This window comes from Cavia porcellus, unplaced genomic scaffold, assembly GCF_034190915.1.
Source record: "Cavia porcellus strain 051 isolate PalLab524CR breed Dunkin Hartley unplaced genomic scaffold, mCavPor4.1 scaffold_5, whole genome shotgun sequence".
NCBI lineage: Eukaryota > Metazoa > Chordata > Mammalia > Rodentia > Caviidae > Cavia > Cavia porcellus.
In genome coordinates this window covers 20,418,039-20,431,728 of record NW_026947488.1, presented here as the reverse complement: position 1 = coordinate 20,431,728, position 13,690 = coordinate 20,418,039, and the positions used below count along the sequence as shown (strand labels likewise).

Below are 13,690 nucleotides of genomic sequence, written 5' to 3'. Positions count from 1 at the left end.
TGTAAGAAATAAACCTTTCCTTTCCCAACTTTGGGCTTCAGGTATTTTGTCTCAGCAATGAGTAAAAAGTAACTAAGACATCATCCTTCTACTTTCAATTGTTTTGTGTCTTATATTCAAAATGAGTTTCTTGTAGGCAGCATAGATGGATCCTTTTAGTCCAAACTGATAATCTTTGTCTTTAACAGAACTTAATCCACAAAGTTAGAAAAAGAACATGGAGAATTTACTCCTGTCATCTAGCTATTTGGTTTTTCTATGTCTTCCATGTTTTTGGCTACTTAATTTCTCCATCACTACCTTTCTTAATACTTACTTGATTGTTGAAACAATTTTCTGGAAGATAAAATAGGGAAAGCTCTTGAAGATTACATCTTATTACACTCTACACCACAGGCATAGATTTATAATTTTTAATGTGATTTATCTCACAAATTATATTGGAAAAAGACAAAAGTTAAATAAAATGCAATGATACTGGCTTTATTTACCTATAAATTAGTGTTATGGTTGTCTTATGACTTCAAAATTACTGTTCATTATCCTTTCATTTCAGTTTGAAATACTTATCATTTTTAGTAGGGCATGTCTACTGGTAATGAAACCATGTAGCTTCTGTTATCTGAAAATGCCTTAATTTCTCTTTTATCTTTGATGGACAAGCTTGTCAGACAAAGGAATCTTGGTCAGTAGATTTGCAGGGTTTTTTCCCCCTTTAGGACCTTGGATATGTCCTTCCACTGTCTTCTGGCCTCCCAGGCTTCCAATGAACAATCAACTATTAAGCGTATTGCGATTTCCTTTTCTACTGTTGCTTTCAAAATTATCTCTTTGTTTTGGGGTTTTGACAGTCTTAATGAGTCTTAATGAATCTCTGAGTTTATCCTGCTTGATGTTCAGAGCTTCTTGGATGTGTATGTTCATGTCACTCATAAGACTTGAAAAGTTTTCTGCCTTTTCTTTTTCAGTACTGAAGTTTGAATCCATGACCTTCACACTGAGCTGTATCTTCAACCCCTTGTTATATTTTATTTTTAAATACAGTCTCACTAAGTTGCTAAACTGCCCAAGCTGGGCTTGAATTTGTAATCCTCCTGCCTCGACCTCTGAGAGTACCTAGATTATAGGCATGTGCCACTATCCTTAGTTCATTTTAATTTTTTTTTTGTACCAGGAATCAAACTCAGAACCTTGTGCTTACCAGGCAGGTGCTTCTGCCACTGAGCTACATCCCTATCCCTAAATATTCTTTATGATTCTTTCTCATAGGTCTTTTAGGGTCTGTTCATTTTTTTTTCTCAACATCTGGCTAACTTCAGTCATCTTTAAATTCACAGATCCTTTCTTTTCCCTGATCAAATTTGTTGCTGAACCTTCCTCCCCTTGTAAATTTTTCATGTAACTGTACTTTCTAGTTCTACAGTTTAATTCCATTTTGTCATTTCTATCTCATTACTGATGATACTCTCAATTCCATTATGGATAGCTGCCCTGCTCTTTTAGATTTTTGTTGATCATTTCCTTTAGCTCACTAGACATATTTTAAGACAGCTGATTTAACATCTTTGATAACTCCAATATATGGACTTCCTCAAGTCTGTCAATTTTTTTTCCTATGAACAAGACATACTTTCCTATTTCTTTATAATTTTTTTGTTGAGAACTAAACATTCCGAGTACTATGTATGGTGATTCAAATATAATTATCTTAACCTCCAGCTTTGCTCATTTTTGCTTGTGGAGAGCTTTGTGGCTTCTCCAGACTATTTTTGCGAAGTGTGTATTACTTGTGCAGTGGGGTCACTGAAGTTTCTGTCTCGAGTCTCTTTGGTAACCCAAGATTTTTCTTACACATCTGGCTCATCCAAAGGGGGGACTTTTTCTTAAAAGTCTTTCTGTCTCTTTAAATTGCCTATGGCTAGGAAATTGTGTCAGGGCATGGGCTTTAGAACAGTGACAGTCTGTATGCTGGCTCCTGAGGAAATACAGTTCTCAGCAATCAAAACTCAAAACTCTGACTTTTAGAAGACACAGTCATTACTGCCCAGACTGGCAACAAAAAAATACTAGGAACCTGGGCCACAGTCACCACGGACGCCAGCTGCAGGGCTGGGAGAGATGATGCTGTGTATCAAGCTTTTCTATGTGTTGCAAATGTTCAGCTAGGCTCCAGACTTCCAATAATATTTGGTTCAGCCAGTTTATGTCAGCTTAATAGCTATTCTGATGGAGGACTGGTAGTCTCTGCACTACCATCTTCTATGATGGAACGCTTTTCAGGGAAGCATTTTTGTCTCATTTTGTTTTTTGAGACAATGTCCTGCTACCAGTATGTACTTCAGGCTGGCCTTGAACTCTTGGCAACATTTCTGCTTCTGTCTCCCAAGTTCTGGGATTTATAGGCATGTGCCACCACATCTGGCTCCAAGTCATCTTTTTAACCAAACTTATTCAAGCATCATCATCTCTTTTATGCATGACACCTGGCCTACTGGCAGGCAAAAGAAGTGTAACTCTGCGCGCTTCAACCAACTTGGATAAAGCTTTCCAAAGAGGACAGATAACCTGCTTTGCAATGAAAAACTTCAAACCAGCCACAGGCAAGCTTCCCCTTGCCCTGCTCCAACTCCAGAAATTCACCAGCCCCTGAAGGAGGCAGGATGAGTCTGGACCCCAGAGAAGTGCCTCTCCCTTCAGGCTTTCCTCACTGCAAACAGGCTGGAAGTGATAGAGATACAAGCAAAAAGCTAGCAGTTCTGTGTGTTTGCCGTATCTCCTAACCAGGGATTTGGGCTCTACCAGGTGTTTGCTCTGTTTGCTTCACAGAGTCGTTTTGCATTAGTATGTGAACATTAAAAGAATAGGCCTTCTGAAAATGCTAAACAGATGGAAAATATGGCACTCCTTCCCCAACAGGAGCAGACATGTAAGCCTCCATTTCCTTCAATGAGTGAAAAAAACCCAGTATCTTAACTGTACTTCAAAATTGTGCTCTAATGCATTTAAAATATTTGGAGAAAGAAAAGTAATTTTATTCTTTTTAGAGGTCTTAAGTAGAAAGCAACTTGGGTGAAGGAACTGGGTCTATCTGAGGGGCAGGGTCTTATTCTTGGAATGAGATATCAAATACAAGGGTCCACACTGAAGCAACCTATACCACAGTCTCCAAGGACCAGTTTCCACAAGTCTGGGTATCTCTAGCACCACTCCACCACAGCCAACCCAGGGCCATAGCTGCCCTTTACAGCCACCAATGCCCATGGCTTTTGCAACACTCTTCTCTCCTGGCTCTTGCTTGGGCTTCTGGATCCCTTGGGACAGGGCCTCTAATGAGGAGGCAAACACAAAACAGTAGAGAGGGAGAGAGAGGCTGGGAACTGTGGGACAAAGAATATAGAAATCATCCAGTAATATGACTAATCTATGGGTTTACAACTGTGTCTTAAATAATATGGTTTGTGTCTGGAGGTCATAGGGGCAAGAAGGGGCTTTCTGGAGGCAGCTGAATCTAGAGTTTGTGATTGGTTCATTGTCTAGTGCTGCGGTTGGGGTGTGAGTGCTATACTTGCCTACTGCGGGTAGCCTGCATATATATAAGGGAGGAAAAGAAGCTTGCCCTCCCCTTTTTGCCTTTGCTGTTTTGTTGTCTTCTATTATTCCAGCTGCCATGAACTGCTGTACCCCTGCCATGTCCTCCCTTGGAGCAAGCTGACTCTAGATTGAAACTTCCTCAAACTGTGAGGAGAGTAAACCTTTCCTCCTTTAACTTTGGCTATCAGGTATTTTGTCTCAGCAACGAGATGAGTAAGTAATACTAAGATATGACTCAGGAGAAACTCAGGAACAGAATTTAAGTTTTGGATTCCATATATGTTAAAGAGGGGAGTGATTTTACATAATAAACATTTTGCTTTTCTTTTCCTTTTTTTGAAACAGGTTACCCTCAAACTCACGGTGATCCTCTTGCCTCAGCTTCTCAAGTGCTGGGATGACAGGTGTGCACGGCCATGCTCAACTAATAAACATTTCTTCTCCATCAAGAAGAACAAAAGAAACCTGAGACGGTTTTCACCACTAAACAGGAGCACTTCCAGTGTCTAAAATCAAAGGCTCTCTTTCATTTGGTTGACTAACTTGAGTTGAATTTCCTCCATGTCCTTTTGCTCTCTCTCCTTCCCAGTTACTGGGGATTTGCCCGACTTAAATGATGTTTTATTTATTCTCCTATTGCTAAGAAGTGCTAGAAAAGTTTAGATGCCTTTAGGTTCTCCATGTTCTTTCCCCTGCATACGCTGAAGAGAAAGAAAAAAAAAAAACCCAAAAGAAATCCTAACTCAGTCTCACCCTTTTATCCGTTTTAGCCTTCCATGGCTTTTGTTGCTGTTTGTCTCCTTAAGCAATCAGATCCTTAACACTACTGCCAGCCAGCCTTAAGGACAGCAGATGTCCCCAAGGCAAGAAATTCAGCGCCCACCTCTTGCATGCCTCCTCCTCTCCCCCTCCCCCACAGAGGAAAGCCATGGTTCCCACGTGCTCCTTACCTAGCTCAAGTCCAGTCTGGGAATTCAATGTGTCAAAGGGCTCCGAGTTGGCCTCAGAGGCACTGGGTTCCCACGACTCATTATTTTCAGACACTTCTGGGTAAGTGTCACCCAGGCCTTTGTGAACTGCCAGACGCTCTCCAGCACCAGGGTGCTGGTCTTCGCTGCCTGTGTCTGCCACAGCCCGTGTTTCCTCACCCATTTTCTCAGCAAACCACTGCTTGACCTGCTGGGAGCTCATCTGAGTTTTGTCACAGAGGTTCTGCAGGTCCTCCTCATACAGCATCTTGTGCGTCATGTAATAGTCTTGCAGCAGTTCTCGGTTGCCAGGGGTGATGACCAGCAGCCCTGGCGGGAAGTTGCCATGCTTGTAGTCTTCATACCACTTGAGTTGGCCATTCTTCAGGGCATACCTGCTGTCCCCAAACCAGCGCACCACCTCTGGCCGTGGAAGACCTGTCTGGGCCATTATAGAGTCATAGTCCTGGTTGCTTGGCCACTGTGTCTGGACAAAGAGCTGCCGCAGCAAGTGCCGCTGCTGGGCTGTCTTTTTGTAGCTCATTTTGCCTGGGGGTTGCTCTACCAGCTTGTTCAGCCCATCATCCTCAGGCTCACAGACACCCAGGCTTGGAAGGTCATTCTTACCACTGGCTTCAGTGACCCGCAGGTTCTTGAGGTTAATTTTGATGGGGCTGACTTTGCGCTCGGCTGAAGTCTGGTTAATAGGCATTTCTGGGGAGCCATTTTCAGCAGCAACCCTCAGCTCATGGGCCAGCTCTCCTTCTCCACCCTCATCTTCAGCAGCTTCCTGTTCTTCCTGAGAGGCATTCTCATCGTCTTTCTTGGTCTCCTCAGCATTCACTTTTTTCCGTCTCTCTGAAAACCAGCTATCAATTTCTCTCCGCGTCATCTTGGTTTCACTTCTCAGACGGTCCAGTTCCTCATCCAGAGGAAGTGGGTTTTGTGCAAAGCTGCTCTCCAGTACACGGAGTTGCTCAGGGGCTCTTTCTTTGTATTTGGTTGGAGTGAAGTCAAGAGTCTGAGGCCACGATTGCCGTTTAGCAGTAGGGTGGCTTGCTAGCGAGGCCACTGTTGGGACACAGGCCACTTCCGAGGCCTTGGACAATGGGGGAAAGGGGACCTCTGGTACAGAGTCAATGAGGATGGAGCCAGGCTCTCCAGGCATCATGGCTCTGGAGCCCTTCAGGTTCCGGCAGTGGTATCTCCGATCACTGAACCATTTCCGCACCTCTCTGGTACTAAGCCCAGTCACTTTGGTCAGATGCTCAACTTCACTCTGCCCTGGGAACTGGTTCCGACAGAAGCTCCCTTTCAGAGCTGACAGCTGTTCATGAGACTTCTTATTCTTGTACATGTTAGCATCAAGAAAGGCTTGGGAAGTTATACTGGGGCATGCAGTAAGGAGTGACTGGGCTGCATTGACCACTTTCACAGCTGATGCTGTATTTGAACACACAGTATTAATAGGTGTCACAGAAGGCTGCTTGGGGATAGATGTGACTGCCAGGGGCAGAGATGAATTTGGTGCTTGCAACCCATTGGCCATCAGTGGTTGAGTGACCAGGAGTCCCCCTGCTGTGCCCTCTGGCTGTCCCACAACATGGCCTGGGAGAGCGGCCTGAATGAGATGCTGGACATTGCCAGCACTGGCAACCAGAGGTGTGTTTAGAACTGTGATTGTGGGCTGAGGTACAGACTGGATGACTGTGTTGAACATCTTTTTCCGGGCATCCTCGATCTCCTCAGGGGACCAGCTGATACCCTGTTTCAGCCTCTGGGCTGTGAACCAGATCTTAAGCTGTTCTTCTGGATACTTGGTCACCACAGTTAGGTAGCAGAGCTCAGCTTTGGTTGGGTAGGGGAACTTGTGGAAAGAGTTCTTCAGGAAGCTATTGGAATCCATGGCTGCATTGTATGTTGGGATGCTGCTCAAGGGGATCATCACTTTGGGAAGGGACTTGGATGTGGGCAGGGGCTGGTGTGGATGGTGCTGGGCATGCACTGGGGGCTGCTGCTGGAGGGAGAGGAATTGTGCTATGCCAGCTGGCAGAACTGGCACTGATCCTATCAGAGGCCCATTGGCACCATGGGGAGGCTTTGCAGAGCTGGCAGATGTCTGGCTGACAGGAGCTGCCCCATTGACAGAAGCATGGTTTCCCTCTTTCACCTCTGTCTCTCCACCTGATGGCTTTGACAAGGCCTCACCCCCAGGCTGACTGGAGACATTCTCCTTGAGCATATGGATTTTTTTGGCTTCGGCTTTGCCTTTCATTATCTTCATGATTGGGGTCTTAGTAATGATGATTTCAGCCTGTCCATCAGTTCCTTCAGTGCTGGGCTCTCCTGCAAGGTCAGGAGTGCTGGTGCTCTCAGGCACACTCTGCTCTACCACTACATGATTGTCTGGCTTGGCCACATTCCATACAAAGCTGGCTTCTCCCAAGTGACACTTGGCATTGTGCAGGGAAAGGTCTTCAGGGTTTTTTGCCAAGAAACTGCACCCAGTGCATACAAAAGTTGGGTCTTTATTAAAGTCTGTGTGCTCTGAGTTCATATGTCCCACAAATTGGGTCATATCCTGGGATCTGAAATCACAGTCTTTACAGGAGTATAAACAGCCATCCAAAATGCTCCGATGTCCATTTGCCAGAGCAGAACCTTCAGTGTTGCTGGAGTTCTGGGCTGCCTCACTAGTGGTGGCAGGCGCTTCTGAGGGCAGATCCTGCTGGGGTCCTTCAGGCAAGGCCTCAGCAGGTTGGGCCTCCACAATGGCATTCTGTAGCACCACAGTCTTCACTGGGATCATGCATGGGGTGGTAGATTTCCTCTTGCTGGCCATGATGACAACCACTCTGGGTGATCAGCAGGTGACAGCTTGTCCCATCCACAGGCCGTACAGTATAAATGCCAGCTATTTTACAAGCATGCAAGAAACAGCTTCTAAGGGCAGTTTTTCAGTAAATTTCAAAAAGCAGATTTTTCCTATTAAAGCTGATAAAGAAGAAAAAAACATAATTAAGATCTCTTAATCTCAATTTCTTAGATCTACAGAGATACCCCACTGCTTGCCCTCTATCTCCTAGGTCTTTTCACAAGAATCTCATCAGCAGTTTGGCTGTGGCATCTGAGTCAGGTGCCTTTCAGTCACTAACAGAGTAAAGATCTGAAGGATGACCTGGGGATGTTCCAATACCACTTGACAATTTAAGCAATGTTTTTTGTTGTTGTTTCCCCCTCCATATGTTTGCATTAAGTAACTCTGTTTAAAGACAAAAACAAAAACACTCTCTTTTGGACCTCTAAATTAATTCTGACCATGTCAGAGTGAGAACAAAAGACCCACTGTAATTCTTGTTTAAATGTTTGGGCCAACAAGGGTTTTCTTTTCACAGCCTTCCCACGTATGAGAACATGACGACGCCTCTGTCCCTCAAGCCAGCCCTCAAGACCAAGTTAGCAGCAGTGTGCAAGTGCAGGGGAGGCTTGGGTGGGAAGACTGCCCGATTGTGTAAGGGTGGGGCGTCTCTGTGCGGCCTTCCCTCACTGTCATCCTACTACTCCATTCTAGGCCTCAGGAAAAGGATCGCCTTATAATTGCTGGTTATACTGAGGATCACTGTCACTGAGATGACATCAAACCTCAGAGGGCATCAGAATATTCATAAACCCAGTTTGTGGCCCTGTAACTCAAAGTAGGGCCACACCATGGATGCACATACTACATATGACCTTTCACTGTGCTTACTGTTTTTTCATTGAGTGCCTTTACTTTTCCTTCTTAAAAAAACCTATTAAATCTTTGATTGGTTTGAAATTCACTCCAAAGGTGAAAGACTGGCTTACTTATATGTAAAATAACTGTAATAATAATTATCTGATGAGATACCACAAGAAAAGTGCTTCTATGAGCCACACTACTAACATATCACCATAATCATTACCTTTTTTCTCAGTAAATTGTATTGCTTTAATGGCTAAGATAACAGCAATTATAAATTAAAATAAAATTATAACCAGTGTTTGAAATTTGATATAAAAATATATAGAAATTTAAAATAGTTCTATTAAAATCTTAGTAGACAAACACAACAATTTTTTGTGCTTTCTTTTTGTTTTTGGTTTGAGACACAGTCTCACTATGTGGTCTAGGCTGGCCTCCAACACCTGACCTTCCTATTTGAATCTTCAAAGTTCTAGGATTCCAGGTGTTTGCCACCATGGCCAGTCCTTCTTTGTCGTTCCTAAACCTAATCCTGATGAGCATGAGGGTCACAACAGGATTAAAATAATTATCATTCTAAAAAGTTGCAGTGAGATATGCAGATATAGACAGATCCTCACTAATTCTGCCATCCAAATGTCATGTACATGTATTTTAACTTAATTTATAACTGTAAACATAAAAGATTAATATTAAATGAAATTTAAGAAAATAAAACAACCTGTAATTATAGGTACTCACCCTTCCTCTAGTTCAAATATTTTATAGATATTTTCAATGGATATTTCTTTCTTTTCCTTTTTCTTTTCTTTGGTATCGGGGATTGAACTCACAACCTTGCGCTTGCTAGGCAGGTGCTCATGCTGCTGAGTAAAATCCCCGGTTCTACCATTTTTTTCTTATTAAACATGATATTATTAACCTTTTAAATACTTGGTTTCATAGGTACAGTATCTGGCTAACTGCCTACTAATGTACACCATGGATTAACTCAGACTTCTCCTGCAGAGGGTCTCAATGCCTTAATCTCATGATTCACAATTAAATGAACAGCTCTAAGAATGTAGTACATTTTTTCTATCAAATTATTTCCTGAGATTAATCCACAGACATGGATTTATCAGCTTCATGAATTTATCACTTTCTAAGTTATTTTATATATAATTGGCAAGGATTTGGAATCAAAGTCAAATTTTTAGACAAGTCATGGCAGACTTCAAACAGACTATCTGAAAGGAAAAGTGACAAAAGAAAAAATAGGTAAATTAAACTGCATCAAAACTTAAAACTTCTGTGTTTCAAAGACTACTGAAAAAGTGAAAAGCTTTGAAAATCATGTATACAATAAGATGCATCTAAAATATATAACTTCTTACAACTCAGAAATAAAAACTTAAAATTGAATAAAGAATTTAAACAAAGATTTTTAAAGGAGATACTTAATCATCCATAAGTACATTTTAAAATACATTTTAAAATTTCCTACCACTAGTAGGAAAATACAGTGTAAGTCAAAATCACAATAAAGCAGGGTGCAGTGGTGCATACTTGTAATTCAATTAGTTCGTGAGGCAGAGGCAGGAGGATTGGGTATCTGAAGCCAGACTGGGCAACTCAGTATGACTCTGTCTCAACATAAAAATTAAGAAGGGCTGGGGATACATATCAGTGGTAGAGTACTTGCTCAGTATGTATCCTCAGTACCACTGAATCCTCAGTACCACTATATATAGAATAAAACAAAACAAAAATAAGCTACTCCTTTACACTCACCAGGATGGCTACAATCATAGTGACGGATAACAAGCACAGGAGACGATGCCAAAAACTGGAACCTTCACACAAAAATTATGTGGCCAATTCAGAAAAGAGTCTGGCTATTTCTCGAGACTTGTCTGCTAATGGTTATAGTACTGTTATCATAATATTAAAAAGTAAAAACAAATGAAATGACTATCAGTTGATGAATTAATAGACTGTGTATATCCATAAATGAAATATTTCTCAGTCACTAAAAAGGAATGGGGTTTTTATATGATCACCAACATAGGTGAACCTGAAAACATTATGCTAAGTGAATGAAGGCAAATATAAAATGTCACATATTGTATTACGTGTCTAGAAAAGGAAAATCTAAAGTTAGAGAGTAGATTGGTGGTTGCCATGGCTGAAGGTAAAGAGGGGGAACAAAGTGACAGTTAATGGGTATAAGGTCTTTTCTTAAGGTGATGAAAAAAATGTTCTAAAATTAGATAGTGGGGATAGCTTCATAACTGTTTGATATACTGAAAACTACTAAAAGAAAACTGAACCCAAGAAAGGTAAGTGACAGAGCTACCACACTCGGTAATGCAGAAGAAGGTCATCACACGCACCCTTACAATTCCAATACAGGTGACATGATTTGGCAGCACTTCCTGACTTCCTTTGGTGACATTTTTTGGGTAAAGGTGAATGGCAGTGACTGTGAACACCTAGCTTGGCAAGAAAGAAGGAAGAGGCAGACTAACCAGCTGGAAGAAGCACCACCACGAAGGAAGAGCGCACAGGCTGTCCAGAAGCACTCAGGCCTCTGCCTCCAGGGTACAAGAACCAAGGCCAGAAGTGCTACTTGGTGATGGGGACTGGGTTTCCCCAAGGAAAGGGTGAATAAATTATGTTTCTGGTGTTTTATTTATTAAGGCGGAGCAGTGGACAACATGTAGACAGATTTGATTTTTGGAATACTCGCAGTGTCTTTCAAAAATGTCTCCAATTAGACCCAAATTGTCATTCAAATAAATGATAAAGGAGGGTAACAATGCTAACCATTCTTGGAGTGGGGAAGCCATTAATTATAGCCTATTACAAAATAGCAGTAAGGGAAGTGACAGTACCAGCAATCATTTACCAATAGCTTAAGAAGTATTTCTATACATATACTCTCATTTCATTCTCACAACATTCTCACAAATCCCCTTTTATAGTCAAGAAAGGCGAAGCTCAGAGAAGTAGAGTAGCTGTCTGAAAGGTACACCCCCAGAAAGTAGCAGAGCTTGAATAAGAACCGTCACAGTCTGGCTCCAAAGCAGGTGCTCTCAACCATTCCACACATTAAGCTTTCTGAGTTACCCTACAATTACTGGTATAAGGGTTTTTTTTCATACTCCCTTGGAATGATATTTTCTTGGCACTTATTAGGAAAAAATTTAAATATACAACATCCATATGCCCACCCAGGTAGGTGTTTATTAGAGGTTGTTTTTAGCAATGCTATCCACTAAGGGAAATTTGGGTTCATTTCTGACAGATTTTTTAAAAGTATCTATTAAAAGCAGTGCTTGAGAAAAATCTCCAGCTGTCTAGAAAATCATCATCAAGAAGACATAGAGCACGTCTGACAAATGAAGCATTACAGTATAGAAACACAGTTTCCCAAATCAAGTCCAAGTAAGGCAAGCTGGAAAATGTAAAGTTTTTGTGCTGTCAAGAGATTCAGAGGAAGAGCTACATTATTTTTGATTTTGTTATCTGTGTTTTTGGTATCACAGTCAATAAATCACTGCCAAATCCAATGCCATAAAGCTTCCCTCCTATATTTTCTTCTAGGAATTTTGTAGTTTTAGGTCTTTAATCCATTTGACTTAATTTTTTTTGGAACCATAGAAAGTAAAAGAATATAGTTTGATTTTTTGTGTGTGTGGATACCCAGTTTTCCCAACACTATTTTTACAGGGACTTATCTTTACCCTAGGTGTAGTCTTGGCAACTTCTGTTGAAGATCATCTGACTACATATACATTTGACTTATTTCTAAGTCTATTGTTTTACTGGTTTATATGTCTGTCTTTATGCCAGTATCATTCTGTTTGATTACTATATCTTTGTACTATTTTCCCAAATCAGTGAGCAAGCCACCAGCTTTGTTTTTCTTTCTCAAGATTTTTGGGCTATTCAAAATCCTTTGAGATTCCTTAAGAATTTTAGGGTTTTTTTTTCTATTTCAAAAAAATGTCAGTGTGATTTTGGAGGTTCTAGCAGAGGAGTGCAGCTGCTCATATCCTTGATCAAGGAAATGGTCCTCCTGTTGGACTGCGTCTGCAGCTTCAGGAGGGACACATATGGAGCAGTGAGGGAGGGAGGGGACACCTGTGCAACCAACCAGACCAGCCGAATGGCCACTGGCAATCAGCGGGGTGACAGATGTTGCAGCCAGACTGCTCTTACATCAGAGATTTTGATAGGTATTGTACTGAATTGTTAAATAGCTCCTGGTAGAGTGGACATTTGAATTATCTGAATTCTTCCAAACCATGAACACAGCACTATTTATCTGTGTCTTCTCTAATTTTATTCAGCAGTGCTTTGTAGCTTTAAATGTGTTAAATCCTTCACCTCTTTGGTTAAGTTTGTTAAATATTTTATTCTTTTTTGTTATAAATGGATTTTTTCTTAATTTCCTTTTTGGTTTATTATTATTATTATTATTGTTGTTGTTGTTGTTATTATTATTATTACAAAGAAATGCAACTAATTGCTTTGTGCTGATTTTATATCCTGCAATTTTGCTGAACTCATTTGTTCTAAAAAAAATTAAGGCTTTCCCTATATAAAATTATGTTATCTTTGAAAAGAAATAATTTCTTTTGCTACTTTAATGCCTTTTATTTCTTTTTCTTGCCTAACTGCTCTATTTGAGACTTCCAGTACAGTAAAATGTTGAATGGATATGGAAAGGCCTTGCCTTGATCTTGTTCTTAGAAAAAAAGCTTCTAGCTTTTACTGTTGAGTAGGCATTAGCTGTGGGCTTTTCACATATAGCCTTCATTATATTGAGTTACTTTCCAAGTTTGTAGCATGCTTTTTATCATGGTTTAGAACTTTCTAAAATGCTTTTTCTAGATCAACTTAGAAGACCATGTGTTTTCTGTCCTTAATTCTGCTAATATAATTTAGCACAACACATGATTAGTTTTCATACTCTGAACTGTCTTTGTACTCCAGGAATAAGTCCCTCTTTGTCACAGAATATAGTCCCTTTAATGTGCTGTTGAGTGTTGTTTGCTAGTATTTTGCTAAGAATTTTTGTGTTAATATCCTTCAAGGATTTAGTCTATAGCTTTCTTTTTTATGGTATCTTTATCTACTTTTGGTATCAGGGCAATGCTGACCTCATAAAGTAAATTTAGAAGTGTTCTCTTCTTTGTATTTTTTTTCAGAAGGTTTGAGGACTGGCAATACTTTTTTAAATATTTGGTAGGGTTCTCTACAGAGCCATCTGGCCCTGGGCTCTCTTTTGCAGGAAGTTTTCTTTCTTTCTGTTGTTTTGGTTTGGTTTGGTTGGATGGTTTTTTTGTTTTGTTTGTTTGGAGACAGGGTTCACTGTGTAGTCCAGGCTGGTCTTAACTCACTATGTAATCCAGACTGG

General features: G+C 40.9%; 1 protein-coding gene across 8 annotated transcripts in view; it reads right to left on the bottom strand.

The window, feature by feature from the left end:
- Zhx3 (zinc fingers and homeoboxes 3) overlaps window positions 1–13,690 on the bottom strand; it is a 174,334-nt gene that overhangs the window by 9,100 nt on the left and 151,544 nt on the right. For all 8 annotated transcript variants that reach the window (XM_063248344.1, XM_063248346.1, XM_063248345.1 and 5 more), the window contains one exon: window positions 4,542–7,553. In XM_063248344.1, the coding sequence (XP_063104414.1) occupies window positions 4,542–7,401 (2,860 nt within the window). In that variant the 5' untranslated portion in view covers window positions 7,402–7,553. The remainder of the gene's footprint in view (window positions 1–4,541; window positions 7,554–13,690) is intronic.